At 46.8% G+C, this 15537-nt stretch overlaps 1 protein-coding gene across 3 annotated transcripts in view; it reads right to left on the reverse strand.

Annotated features, from left to right (window-relative positions):
• Mtus2 (microtubule associated scaffold protein 2) overlaps positions 1 to 15537 on the reverse strand; it is a 239542-nt gene that overhangs the window by 35834 nt on the left and 188171 nt on the right. For all 3 annotated transcript variants that reach the window (XM_038346058.1, XM_038346056.1, XM_038346059.1), the window contains one exon: positions 3444 to 3510. In XM_038346058.1, the coding sequence (XP_038201986.1) occupies positions 3444 to 3510 (67 nt within the window). The remainder of the gene's footprint in view (positions 1 to 3443; positions 3511 to 15537) is intronic.

The raw sequence follows: 15537 nt of genomic DNA on the forward strand, positions 1-15537 counted from the left end.
CAGCCTCTTCTGGAATTGGCTTTCATTGTATGAAGAGGAACCCGAGGGTCCAAGAGGTCAAGCCAACTCACCCAAGGTTCTTTGGAGCACCCAAGCCTGGAGCCAGCTGCAAACACACTCCTACTCGGGAGAAACACATTCAGAGGCCGACTTCAGCATCTCAGGGTACTGGCTCGCTGTCTTGTGCATGAAAACTCCAGAGACTAAGTCCCTCAGTGTTTTCCTGACACCGATCACAGATAGCATGGGTGTTCGTGTCCTAACAGCTTGCCGACTAGGCTGGCTAGTTTTTTCATAAATTTGATATGAGCCGGAGTCATCTGGAAATCAGAAGCCTTGCCTGAGAAAATGTCTCCATCAGACTGGCCTATGGACATTTTCCTGATTGACGATTGATGTAGGAAGGCCCTGCCCACTGTGTGTGGAACCACCCCTAGGCAGGTGGGCCTAAGCCTTTTAAGAAGAGTTGAGTATGGACCTGGATGGATGCAATAAGCACGGGTCTGCCTTAGTCTCTAAGGACGCTCTGAGGGACCATGCACACTGGTCAGGTTCATCCTGCATGAAGAAGGGCTTATGAGCAACTTTACTTCCTGGGTCCCCAAACATCCACTCGTGTTTACACTCCAACCTCTTGGCCAGCGAGGGAAGCGTCACTAAGTCCAATAGCACGTCACTGCAGCCAACACACGCAGCCCTGTAGGACATCTGAACACCCCAAGGTCAATGCTCTGTTGGGACTCCGAGGTCCTTGACATTTGGCTCACACTAGTCACACTGAGTTTCTTTCTAGGATGCCGTATTTGGGAAGCTGTGCTGCAGCTGCTGCACTGATAAAAAGCACAGAGGGGCACACCCTGTGAAACACGACCTCAGGGTGGCATTATCCAACCTGATCCTAAGGCTTGAGAGCCGGGCCAGCCAACAGCTCAAACATCACTCTAGCAAGTAACCATGGCTGCTTAAAGGGAACAAAACACTGCTTCATCTCCAATTTCAGCTATTTTTTTTTAAATGACCACTGGGCTGTAAGGACACACAAACAGTTTAAGTCATATCTGCTTACAAAGTGTCACTGTGAAGTATCTATTTGACCATGCGGTGGCTGTCACTCTGAATCAGGACTTTTGGGGATCTCTTTTTACTCCCTTGCCTCTGAGTTGCCTCCACAGTCCTATTAGGGGTCCCCTGGGAGGCTGGGTTGTAACTGAAGCAGGGACAAGACCCAGGGTTCACAGCTACGCTCAGTCACCGTCACCTGGGGACTGACCTGCAGGACAGTGACTGTCACACTCACTGTTTAGTAGCCTTATTTGGAAAGAGGGCTCAGTCCTATCCCTCGGTGCACAGGGGCTGAGCTGGAGGAGGGGGATCTTTGCAGCTAGCGTTGGAGAAGAAGAAATGTCTCGCTGAGAAGGCAGACTCCTTGGAAGAACGTTCTTTTAGTGACTCCCAGGAGGAGAGACACCTGCGGGGAGGTCTCTCGAATGTATCATATGAGAGCACATCACCTGGGGACCCCAGGGCTCCTCCAGTGAATGGATGGCAAGAGCTCCCCAAAGGGGTACGAAAACAACACTTGACCTTAGCAAGGGTGCCCTCAGCCGCTCATGCATGGCCCGTGGATGGTCTCTGTGGTAAGACCCCATAGTAGCAAATTAGAAGAGATGGTGATGACTTCAAGAGATTCAATCTCCATGGAAACGGCGACAACAAAATGAGCAGGTGACACTTTTCCAGCAGGGAGACTGTCACTTCTCCCTCTCTGGTGGCTGCTTCTGCAACAGCTTCAGCACCGATCTCATGAGCCTCGGGTTCCTGGGAGCGTCCCTCCCAAGCTCCACCACGGCCTGCCTAGCTGGCCTTTCTCAGCTAAACCTACGCCTGGGTTAGTCCTCCAACTCTTTGGGGCAGGGGGCAGGGGTGGGGACCCTGTTGCTGTGGGTCCCATGCAGGCAGGACAGGCATACAATACTGCTATTGGTTGTGTTCTCACAGGGCCCGGCTGTCTGTGGGGAGGAGAAACAACCGCTTCTGAGCTGAGAAACCGGTGGCCACTAGAGAAAGTCAGACAGCTGACAACCTGCCAAGGGTGGCCCGGATGGGTCAAGCTCCTTTACTTGACGGAGGAGCTCACACCTGCATAGGTAGGCTGCTCCCGAAGTCACAATAGGTAGAGGGTAAAGGCATACAGTGACTAGAACAGCGGGCCAATGGAAAAGGCCATGGTTTGTGAATTGATTCCTGGGGACACAGAGCAGTGGGTAGACAAGAGAGAAAATGGCATGAAGAAGGCAGGGGCCTTGGGACACAGGCCTGTAAAACCAGCTGTTCAAGAGACTAAGGTCAAAGAGTCACACATTTTAGGCCAGACCAGGCTGCAGAGTGAGTTCAAGGTCAGCCTGGGTAACTTAATGAGATCCTGTTTCAAATAAAATATTTTTACAATGTCTGTAGCTCAGTGGTCTAGTGAATGCTTAGCATAAACAAAGCCCTGGGTTTAATCCCCAATCCTGGGGATAAAAGGAAGAAAGAGAATGAAGTGGGGTGGGCTAGGGGGTTGGGACATAGCAAACACCTTTGCCAGCCCCTCATCTCGAGAGGAAGCCTGTCTCCTGTCACATTCTAGGGGATCTGGAGATTATCCTTATTTTGACAAAGTCTCTGAATATACCAGACCATCCCTTAAGATGACACATTTCCATATGACCCCTCAGAATTCGGTTTCAGCCAGACAGGTGTTTTTTTAACCCTTCTTGAGAGGACAGTGCTTTCACAGCAAGGTGCACACAGATGCCGGAAGCCACACAACACACATTTCACACAACCCAGGATGGCTTAGGGGGGTGCCTAGAGGGAGGGACACTTGTCACAACCCGTGATAGAGACTGATGGGCGTGCTGTGATCTGTGAAGAACAGCCAAGGCCTGCTTAGTTCAATTGCCAGCTGTGAGAGACTGTCTCTCTCATGCCATACCTGTAAGAATTATGGTTCTCTCTGAGGCTCTAACAGATGCCTCACTGGTCTAGGCAGGTCTGATTTGGCTTATTACAGGAGACACCAAGACACGAATTGCACTAGGTATGTTCTTTTGTGCTCCTCCCAGATGTAGGGGGTAGGAGTGTGTTCTCTCTGGATAATTGATTACAAGTGGCCATAGTTTATATACCTCTATGGAGAAGTGTGGATTGGTTTTTTTTTTTTTTTTTTGGTTTTTTGTTTGTTTTTTTGGCCACATGTAGCTTGTCTTTGTGACTGAACACAGCTTGAACTCATGAGAACTCCACTCAGGTGACCTTTCTTAACCCTCGGGGTATAAACTGTCTGATGGTCTGAGTGAAGTGGGCTATTGCGTAAGGCCACCCCAGTTTAGGGCTCCCTTCTCCCGGGTCCCACCACCTCTAGAGTGGTAAACAGTCTTCACGTTAGATGCCTGACTTACCGACTTCATCCCTGATGCTTGCAAGCTCAACTGTCAGCTCCTTTTCCTTCGCAAGGGCACTTTCACTCTGAAAACAATAAAAGGGATGCTCAGAGGCCCCTCCTGTGCCAGAAGCATAGTCACGTGTTTAACAAATAAAGCATAGTAAACAAGCAGGGCTAGCCCTGAAGGTGAGAAACACCCTCCTTATACAAACCCAGCAGAGCCAGGTCAGGCTCATCCGCTTGCGTATTAATATACAGTGACACCCACAGCCATCCTTTCTCTGTGTCACACGGTTCCACCAGCCTGGAATAGTTCTAAGAACATCTTTTATCCACACAGTAATATACTAGCATATTTACTGTATCCTATAGATTCTTGTTCAAGTTCTTAATGATAGTGGCTGATTCTTAACCATGAAAAAGCCCAGATACATACATACATATACATATGTGTGTGTGTGTGTGTGTATAACACACACATAAGCTTTTTTTAAAAAAAAAAAACAATTATTCCCTTAAGTTTATTCTTCTGTCTAATGAATAATGAAAATCAGAGCAGCAGCCCTGACATGCAACGTTTCTCTCCTAAGACCTGGCGACAGCAAGGTTTCTATGAGTTTTGATCCACTCTGGACATTACTCTAAGGCACAGGAGGTACTATGCATTTGAAGTATTATTCAGGGCAAAATGGCCACTTGTAACTCACTGGTCACTTGTTTTCACATCAGTTACATTCCGTGACGTCAAACACTTAAGCACCCAAAGACACACTACATATTCAGTCTGCGTTTACGAGCCACTGCAGAGGGGTCCTTAAGATTTTACTGAGAATGATAAGGAAATACTTCTCAGAAGTCAGAGACACCAGCTATTCAGAGAAAGTTTCTGTCATTCAACAGAAGGTATGCCTAATGAAAACTGGCATCCAAAGGGACTTCCTTTGGCTAAACTGTGGACCAAACACATAACATGGGTATCTTCAAGGCCTCGTGATTGTTGTCTACAGTCTGCATGTTCAGTGCCTCCCCGAAAGGTCTGTGTTAGAGGCTTCATTCCCAGGGGTATGACCAGGAGGTGCTATGAATCTTTAAGGGGTGGGGTCTAACAGGAGTTAAGTCATTGAGACTGTACCCTTTAGGAAGATTGCAGGACACTGCCCTCTTTCTCTTCCTAGCCATGACGTAGCAGCTTGTTCTGCCCCAAGCTCCCAACTGGTTCCATCCTGAGGTTTCATGCCCTCCGGAGGTCTAAAGCAGTGGTTCATCTGATCAAAGGTTAGGAATTCTGAAGCTGAGCACTAACTACCCCTTTCTGTTTATAATTATGTCAGGCATCTTATTATAGCGTTGGAAGGCTAATTAGCACAACGCTCCTTAATGACTGGCCACCCTTGCCTTTCGTGACTGTGCTTGTCAGTTTTCTGTCAACTTGACACAGAGTCGCCTGGGAAGGGGACCCACGACAGAGGAATTACCTCCATCAGATTGGTCTGTAGGCATGTCTACAGGGCATTTTCTTGATTAATGACGACGTGGAAGGGCCCAGCCCACGATGAGTGGTTCCACCCTGTGCATATGGTACTGCATTGTCTAAAGAGCACACTGAGCAAGCCATAGGGAGCCAGGCTGTAAAGTCGTGTTCACGCATGGTTCCAGCCTTAACTTTGCTCGAGGATGAACTGTAATTGGGACATGTAAGGCAAATAAACCCTCTCCTCCCCAAGCTGCTTTCGGTCATGTTTTTGCTCACAAGAGCAGAAAGTCAACTAGGACAGTGGCTACTTGAAAAGCTGGTAGAACGGAAAAAGAAATCAGCATTTCATGTAAGGTCCCATGAGGAATAACAACACACACGGGTCATGTTGGCTCATTCTTCAAATGAAGAAGAGCTTATGAGCAATCTCAGTCCATGGGCCCCCAAAGATCTACTCATCTTCATGCTTGATGACGGGCCATGATGAAGACATGCCAGCCAAATTAAACCTTTTCCTCTCCAAGTTGGTTTTGGTCAGTGTTCACCACAGCAGCCGAAAGCCAAACCAGGAGCGCCTCTCAGGAACCTGCGCTCCATGAAACCGGAGGCGGTTCTCACAATTGGGCTTGTGAGTTAGCTGCTTTAGACCAGCAGTTCTCAACCTGTGGTTTGAGACCCTTTGGAGGATTGAATGACCCCTTCACAGGGGACACCTAAGACCATTGGAAAACACAGGTAATTTCAGAATGATTCCTAACAGTAGCAAAATTACAGTTACGAAGTAGCAACGACAATAATTTTTCGGCAGGGGGTCACCACAACATGAGGAACTATATCAAAGGGTCACAGCATTAGGAAGGTTGAGATCCACTGATTTAGGCTAAGGTAGTTTACTGTGGGCTTCTGGGAGAACCTCAGGTCAACCAAAGGGCCTTTGCTAAGCAATGGCATGCTATTCATAATGCTGGAAGGAACTCTGTTGTCCTGATGGATACCTGGAGACACCTGGAGAACTAGCTCCGTGGTCCAGCTGCTATTTAGCATCAGCAAGCTCATGGGAGAGCTATCAGCGGTTGTTAACTAACAAGTCTTTGAAGGATGTCCACCAAAAGATCTGACTGTAAAGAGCAGTGGCCCCTGTGTGGTCTGAGTGTCTGGGACTCACTCAAATCCGTATGTGGAAACTCCCCAGCTGACACGGTTAGGTGAGGGGCTCTGAGAGCTGATCCGGTCATGGGGGTGGAGCTCCCATGAGTGGGATTTAGCACTCTCGCTAAAGAAGCACCAGGAGCAGCTTACCTCTTTTCCAAGTACAAGCAAGACAACTGAGAAGGGGCCATCTTGGAATGTGTGGGCCCTCGTCAGAAACTGGGCCAGCATTGGTGTTGGATTTCCCGCCCTCACAGCTCTAAGACATAAACTTCTGTGGCTCGTGCAGCAAAGGTGGAAACGTTTTGCTGCATCAGCACTAATCAGCTAAGACCGACTCCCACCCACACCATTCCCGAGGCTCTGTTCCTTCAGCCTGAGGCAGTTCTGCTTTCCCTGAGTTCAGGCAGTGATTATGCCACAGAACGCTGTCTTCCAAACTCTCAGAAGATGCCACTACCAATGTGGGATTAAATGAACAAGCAGATGTAATACAACCACAATAGCACCTGTGTGTTAGGTGGTGTCACAGATGCACGGTTTCCTTTGACTTTATTTGTAGCTAGACAATATCCATAGTGGTAGGCATGTCTCTGTATTAGTCACCTATGTTCAGACGGGCTCTGGTTCTATCTATCTGTCTGTCTGTCTGTCTGTCTGTCTGTCTGCCTGCCTGCCTATCATCTATCTATCTCTATTGTCTATCATCTATATTATATATCTATCAAACATCTATATATCATCTACCAATTATCTGTCTGTTGTTGTGGGATATTTTGATCACACTGTGACACTCCCAAGACTGCCAATAAAATTAAATCTTGAATCAGAGGGCGGAGTCAACCTTCAGCTGGCCAGAATTAACCATATTTTTGGCAGAGCCAGATTAGACACAGGAAGGAAAAGGGAGAGGCCTAAAAAGGTTCACTTTCCTTTTTGGATCTGGAAAGGATGAGAGGCAGGGTCAGCTGATCATTTCTCTATTGTCCTAGGATCTATCAGGTTTTTACCCCAATATCTGACTCCCGAGTTTTATTTACTAATAGAACAATATGAGTAACTGCTTTACCTGTCATCTGTCATCTATCTATCTTACTTACCGTCTACTTCCTATCATGTATCTATCTTTTTTTTTTTTTTTTTTTTTTTTTTTTTTGGTTTTTCGAGACAGGGTTTCTCTGCAGCTTTTTTAGAGCCTGGCCTGGAACTAGCTCTTGTAGACCAGGCTGGCCTCGAACTCACAGAGATCCGCCTGCCTCTGCCTCCCAAGTGCTGGGATTAAAGGCGTGCGCCACCACCGCCCGATCATGTATCTATCTTCTATTTATCTATACCTGTCACCAATCCATCTATCCATCTGATCTACCTATTTATTTATTTTTGCAGTGCAGAGACAAAACCCAGTGTGGTACACACGCCAGAAGAGACAAGCATCGAGCTATGTCCCTAACCCCTTGCTCTGATTTTTTTTTTTAGTACTTCTCGAGGCTCTGCACTGACTATAGAGTCTGCATGAGTGTGCATAAATGTGTGAATGTGTGCGTGTGTGTGCGTGAATGTGTGTGTGCATGAATGCGTGCGTGTGTGTGAATATGTGTACATGTGTATGCGTGCACGTGTGTGTGTGTGTGTGTATGTGAATGTGTGTGTGTATGTCTTGGGATCAAACCTGGGGCTTCACACATGCCAGGGCTGTGTTCTATGATTGAGCCACATCCCCAGCCAATTTTGACACAGTTAAAAGAATGTAGAGGAGCAGAATACCAGAACACGGAAAGTATTCTTATCTAATTGACCCCAGGACTTTTACACTTGTTCTAACGGTAGCCTCCAATGGCTACCTGACAGCCAGCCTGTACTAATTTAGTGCTTTGGGAAGGGTCATTTCAGTATTTGCATTGCAGTAAGCTAGTAAGAAAAATAACTTACTTCTACATCGAAAACAATTTGGAAAAGTCACATCCTCTGCTTCTCAAACACAGGCAAAGAGCTAAACTCTTAAGCATATCAATCAAAGAATAGCACAAGAAAGGCGCCAGAGTCACAAAGATTCAGACAGTATCTGGCAGTGAACTGTCAAATCCTAACAAAAACAGTAAACTCACCCCAACTTCAAACCCAAAGCCAATGTCTCCCTCAGTTTCCCACAGTACCCAGTGTCTGACGATGGGTACAGCACCATCCTACTGTACCCAGTGTCTGACAAGTACCACACCATCCCACTGCAGCCAGCATCTCACGGGGACAGCACAATCACTGGGTGGGATCCCTCACGTCATAGCAAACAGCTCTGAACCTTCCAGGTGAGTGAGTGGCAGGTAGGAAATAAACCCCAAAAGGAAAGTACCAAGCTCTAGAACATTCTGGGTAGAGATAATTTACTATTTAATAAAGGCTATTAAGGCTAAGTTCTACCAAACACTTTCTTTAGGAATGCTTAGAATAATTGGCTCCTTCCCCCACTTCTTCAAATACAGCCATTGCTTGGTGTCCATAGAGGATGATTTCAAAACCCCTCCTTACCGAGATACCTAAGTCCACATATACTCAAGTTCTTTACATAAAATAGTGCCATGTGTACAGAGAACCCGTTCCTATTCCCCTAGAGCAATGGTTCTCAACTGTCCTAAAACTGACCCTTTAATCAAGTTCCTCATGTTGTGGTGACCCCCAAACATGCATTTTCATTGCTACTTCATAACTGTAATTTTGATGCTGTTATGAATTATAATGCAAGTATCAGTGTTTTCTGATGGTCTTAGGTGACCCCTGTATAAAGGCCATTTTCCTCCCAAAAGGGGTTTCTATCTACATGTGGAGAACCTGCTTCCTGGAGAGTTCAAACCACCTCCCTTGGCTTACAGTACTGAAGATGGTGTGAATTCCTTGTGAGCAGCTGCTTCTCTGTACTACTTAGGGAACCACTGTGACCAAAAAGACAAAATGCCCATGCGTTTTCAGTACCAATGCATTTCTCCTGGATATTCTGGACCCACGGTCAATTCGGATGGCTGCAGAAAGCACAGATCCAGAGGATGGCTAGTACTGTGGGTGAGTCCTGGGCTTTCTTCCCATTTATGGGGAGGTAACAGATCTGTGTGGTGAAGGAACCAGCTGGCTTGGAAACAAAAAACTGCAGGAGTCTCAACCCAAGCCCCAGTTATCATCAAACACTGGGCACACACGATTCTCCCCTCCCCTCCTCACTTCTGCAGATAGATGGAGCAAGGGCTGAACTGGACACGGATAGGATCTAGCACTCCTGGTCCCACAACTTGTCACGTCTGACTGCAGGAGAGGCAGCCAGATGCCACTCATCTGACTCTGGAAACTTCTCTAGCTCTATCCCGACCCTCCTGACCCCACCCCGGCCCCCAACCCACCCCTGCCTCCATCCTGAGAGCTCACCCTACCCGTGTGTATCCTTGATACTGATTTGTGGCTCGTAGGTGGGGACATGTCCAGTGTTTGCTGCCTCTTCCGCACAGTCTTCTGGGGTTGTAACTTCAGATAGGGAGTTTGGTTCTCCCTGTCAGTTCTAGATGAATCTTTCTGACGTCCCTGGACACATTCCTGCTAAAGAGGCTGGCTCAGCTCTGCCTTAGCTTGCCAAGGCCAGCCTGCCTGTTCTGGCGAGAAACTTTCTTCCGTAATGTTGGCTTTTTGAAATGATATCAAACCCTCTAATTTATGCATCAAGTAAGTTATTTTGTGTTTCCTGAAAGCCAAGCCAGAATGACGTCATGACCCTGCAATGGAGCCAACAGCTAAGACTGAAGGACCAGCAGTTTCTAGGCTAACACCAAGGACTCTTGCCATTTCTTTCGTCCTTGCTGCATGTACCCCGTCTCCGTCACGGAACCACAGAACCCAGCAGAAGCCTTGATCTCCAGAGGCCCTTAGGCTCTGGGGACACTTGAGATGCCTTCTACAAGGACTTCAAGCCACTCTTCTCACTGCTCCCTGGGTGATGACAAGACGGGGGGACTGGGATGGGAGCAAGGCATCCTCTGACGTGGGGGTCGGATCAGCACTTCCCTAAATGGGGAATGTGTGGGAAATTCCTAACTGGTGCCAAGCACGTGAACTCCTGTGTTCACTCAAGAGGACTAAATATAGACACCAGCATCAGCCATCCACATTGTCCTGGTGACAAAGTCCAGGCCTTGTAGTGTCCAAGAAAGCCATTCGTGACCGGGGACTGTTTAGTCTAAGACAGGCTTAACTTCAGATGGGTACTTGGGGAGCACTCACGATCTCCCCAAGTCAGCAGCTGCAGCTTTGCAGCCGCAACTCCGTTTGAGCATGGGCCTCTCCTTCGCAGTACTGGCTCTCCATTTATTTTAGCATGGCAGGGAAATCTTAGATGTGGAAGCCAAGAAGACCAGGGACCGGGGAACAACGAGTTCACCCTCCTTCTCCAGTCCTGAACGTAGGCGCCACAGCAGGCCTGCTCTCCCAGAGCCTACCCACCTTTGAAGACTTGGCTCTCCATGCCACAGTCTTCCACAGACCCTCCGAATTCTGCTATCCCTCTTTCCTAGCTAGACCCACCTGGCAGAGCCGAGAACCCACTAATTCCTGCGTCACCAAGCAACTGGACGTGCGGCCAAGCCCCGAATCAGTCTGCCACACTCTGTTACCTTAACCTGCGTAGTCACCGGGAGTTACCTGTTTCGATGGCTGACACCACCTCGTGGGGCTGGTGGTAACAGGAAGTGAAATTGTCTCTCCTAGTTAACATCACCTGTGTGACCGGCATCAGCCAGCCATGCGCCTCCTTGAATGAGCAGCCAGTCGATAAAACTAAGACTGCATTCCAGTATCCCTGGATGGCTTCTCCTCCAGCGACTCCAGAAACAGGAAGCTTATATGCCGCCACACACTGACTGAGTGCCTACTGCATGCCAGGCAAAAGGCATTTTGGCCTCCAAGAAGCCAGTGTCTCGGAGTGAGCCAATATACAAGCAATTACAGAATAGTGTGAGATGGCCCCGGAGCCTAGGGCTGTCTTGGAGATTTAGACTGAGGTCAGAGGAGGAACAAACAGGCTCCGTGAAGGGAGCTTCCAAACGGCACCAGGGACTTCTGGGAACCTCTGTCTCCCCAGCAGACGGGCCCAGAGTCTTCATCTTTGTAACTTCTGACCCTGGTCTATGAAATTCACTGAAGAACTGTTGTTTGTCTGCAGGAGATACTGAGGGCCACTTATGAAATTCACTGTAGACTGGGCAAGCGTGCTCCTAAGAAATATTTCCCTTGCCTGGTATGCATGCTTGCGTGCGTGCGTGTGTGTGTGTGTGTGTGTGTGTGTGTGTGTGTTTATGTGTGTGTATACCAGGAACTCTTAATAGTCTTTGCTATACTTTTTTAAATGACATATCATATATTGTACTTATTTAAGTGCACATGTGTGCATGTGACCGCCAGTGTCTGTGGAGGCTGTGTGTCAGACCACCTGGAGCTGGCGTCACAAGCGGTCGTGAGCCGCCTGAGGTGGGTGCTGGGAAGCCAACCTAGGTCTTCTGCAAGAACGGCCAGTGCTTTTAACTGCTGAGCCATCTCCTTAGTCCCCTTCCCCTAGTTTTAAGCTGTTCTGTGTAAGTGCTAATCACAAAGCACTAACCATGCGATGTGAGCCATGCTGTTCCCAAGCTAAGCAAAATAAGACCACACAGATAAGAAGTGGGAGGACTCGGGGGCACTGGCACACGCATACCTGTAATCCCAGAACCTGGGAGGCAGAGACTGATGATTGCAGGTTCCAGGCCCGCTTAGGCTGTGCATTAAGACCGAGCCTCGGAGAAGAAAGGAGGGGAGGGCTCTTTCTGGTATTTGAGTAAATAACTGGGTCGTTTCTATTGTGAATTAAGATGCACACTTCCACACTAAGCCGCACGAACTTAGGAGTTTTCCTCTCTTCCCTGAGATAGCATTGCCTCTTACCTATGAACATGGGGTAATTCAACTTGGGAAAAATGTTTCAAACTGGGAAAGCATTTTCTTTGGTGCCTTCAGATGAACCAGTCACAGAGCACACACATCTCCACGGGAATTTCCGCGCACAGTGTGGATATTAAAAAATGTGACCAGATTTATAACAGAGCTTGGTGGGGGGAGGGGACATCCCTTGAGATGTGGGGTGACCTTTTAGCTTTTATTCTGCCCCGGATTTAAGATAGTGCTGACGCAAGGTTTGAGTTAATCAATAAGTATTATTTCTTTCCCAAATAATTAACACGAAGCTCCTGTATTTGTATAATGACCCACTTTTCAACTCAGAAATGAAATTTAATATAAATCCATTCAACACAAAGTACTGCTCATATTTAATCTTCTTCCATACACTCCCATGTCTAATTGTGCAAACAGTACGCTCAAATCCTATTTTAAAAGAAACCAGAGTGACTGAACTTAAAAGATCGCTCCAGCTTTTGCCCCTGTGCATGCTAGGAGAATCACTTGTTAAAAGAAAACATCTTGTTTACCCCAGAGACAGTGGCTAATGAGGGAGCATCATCCAGGCAGGAAGATAATGATGGTATCCACATCTGGATGGCTAACGAGCAACTGGAAAGGACAGAGACTGATGGGGCTAAGGAGAAGGACATCGAACATGCAAGGCAGGAGTCTTCTAGAGGGAAAGCAGGAGAATAGGAAACGAGCCATCATGGAGAGTTTTAGCCTATTTATGCTGCACTTAGGAAACCTTCTGACATTGTGTGGACTCAGTCACCTTCCCCAAAGCATGGCCATCAAGCAGGCCTACAGCCAGATTACATCTCTGCTAGAAACAAAACAAAACAACAACTCAGACAGATCTGCACTTTCCCATTAATACAAACTAAGAAATGCAAGTCTGGCTTCTAGGCTGGAAAACTCTCTGCATTTTTTTATGCATTGCATTTTCTTCTGTGTTTATCCTGAAAACTACCCTCTTGTCGTTCTTCAAGTTGAGCAAAAGCACTTTTCTCTTGTACTCTTTGCTTGCAGTTACAACCCTACTCCTTGTCAGTTTAACAAAACTCTACCCCATTTACCCAAGTGCAATTCAAAAATTCCACTCCGTCTCCAAGAACCTTGTCTGGGATTCTCCCCCAACTTGTTTCAGAGTTGGGGAGTGGCAAGAACCTTCATTTAATTATCCTCTAGTCTGTAACTAGTGTTTAATTGCTCAATGTGTGTCACTGTTGTCTATACAACCTGCAATTTCCCTGGAAAATGTGAACGCACAAGAGAATTAGTAACTGATAAAAGGCTGCTCATGTTTCTAAATAATTCTTTAATAGTCTCTGCAGCACCAACACATGGAGGAAAGCAAGAATAAACAAGGCTAATTGGGTATCTCTGGGCAAGTGGGAAGACAAGAGGCATGGATGGCTTTTAAAGACTTATTTATTTTATTTTATGTGTATAGGTGGTTTGCCTGCACATATTTATGTGCAGCACCTGCATGCAGTACCCAAGGAGGCCAGAAGAGAGCACTGGATTCCCTTGGAACCGGAGTTACAGATGGTTGTGAGGTACCACATGGGCACTGCACATTGAACCCAGGTCTTCTGCAAGACCAGCTCTCCAGCCTCAACACAGATCATAAAAAAAAAAACCATTTTCTCACTTGACAGTTTTATTTTCATTTTGTTCTTTAGGAAGACTGCACAGTTTCTCCAGGGGACCGCGTTAAAGAGCCATTCCCAGGCACTGCTTTCTTAGCCCCGCCTCTGAAATGACTTTCAACGTTCACATCTATCATTTTTAAAAACAATACCTTAGCTCCAGTGTCATCAAACTGCAAAAGAACATATTGTTATCTCTTAAAATCAAATGGTCTCTCTCAGGGTTATGGGATGCAGGAGAAAAGGTTTGGTTTCGGAGGGAGAATAAGCTGGGCTAAAGCAGTCAGGAGAGCTTCCTAGTGAGACCTCTGCTACACCTGAACACTTTTCAAACTACATAGATGCCCAACTGTCAGGACTGACACAGATCTACAGCATGACACGCCCAAGGGCAGAAGAAATCCTGTCTCCTGTCACAGCACCTGGGTGACAGGATACTTCCTGTGAGGTTATCCTGGAAAGCAAGCAGCAACACAAAAAACGCTTGCTTTTGTTTTAAAAGAGGAAGTCACCAACTCCTTCCCAGAGCACCTGTAAACATAGGGGTCCATTACACCGCATGCGGGAACACTACGCTGAAACATAGCAAAGAAAAACAATCAAGAAATATGGGTGTGAGCGTAATGAAAATGTTCAGTAATGCAATTCAATGTTTTGTTTCTATCACAGAGAATTTAGTACTGAATTTGGGGTTTCAAAGCCAAAACGAACGACAGCTACTTAAATATCACACTTCTAAAGAGATGAGTAACATTGAATTATTTTCCAAAATCCTTAAATGCAAGAATGACATAGGAAAGATTATTCTATTTTTAGCAGTTTGATTGAAGAGAAAACAGGGGCAAGTTCACTTTAGGATATATTCTTATTCTCATATTCTCTCTCTCTCTCTCTCTCTCTCTCTCTCTCTCTCTCTCTCTCTCTCTCTCTCTCTCTCTCTCTCTCTCTCTCTCTCTCTGCAGTTCAGACTGACCTGGAACTGGATGTGTAGACCAGGATATGACCTTAAAACCAGAGAGATCCATCCACCTGCCTCTGCCTCCCAAGCGCTGGGATTAAAGGTGTGCACCACCCCCGGACAATCTTTATTCCAAAGGTAAAACTTTTTTTTTGAGATAGGGACTTATTGTACTGCCCTTGGTGGCCCAGACTTCACAGTCTACCAACCTTACCCACTTCAGCCCAGCCGCTGAGATTACAGGCAACATCTCCGTGTCTGGCTTTATTTCTGGAACTTTTTGACCTGAGTTCAGGAGTACAAACTTTATGATATGGCTGGGCATCTGGCTTCTCTTTTCCTTTAGCAAAGTATTGTTATAAAGCTCCCTTGAAGGCCTTTCTGCAGCCACATCTCTTGAAAAAGAGCGGCTACAGTGGTGGCTTTTATAGCCGCTTCCTATGTGTCTATTTCTTAACAACATGCACATACACAGCGTAAACTCTGACTCTGGCCGACAGATGCCAAATTCGCTGGCACGTCGGTACCCGAACGAAAGTCCTAGATGAGTTTAAAGGGGCAGCTTAGTTTTCCGAGATGGCGTGTGAGTGGTAGGTCAGGATTCACGAGCAGAACTGACAGAAGATGATCCCCAGTGACGGCCCTGTAATGAGTTTTAAATTAAGCCATATATTTCCCCGTCACCTGGTCACATACTATATCCCAAGCTATCTACTAGTTGATGCCACATGGGTAGAAAAGAGGCAATTTCAGGCTCCTCGTCCCTTGCGAGATTCCATTTCATGCATCTTTGATGAAATGTATAGCACAAGAAGAGTTCTTGCTAATAGTTATCTAGAGAGAGAATTAAAAACGCCCACACCCCTCTGTAAGTGCCCAGACTGGGCAAACATCAAAAGCAAAGCCGGTCTTT

This window comes from Arvicola amphibius, chromosome 10 (assembly GCF_903992535.2).
Source record: "Arvicola amphibius chromosome 10, mArvAmp1.2, whole genome shotgun sequence".
Classification (NCBI taxonomy): domain Eukaryota; kingdom Metazoa; phylum Chordata; class Mammalia; order Rodentia; family Cricetidae; genus Arvicola; species Arvicola amphibius.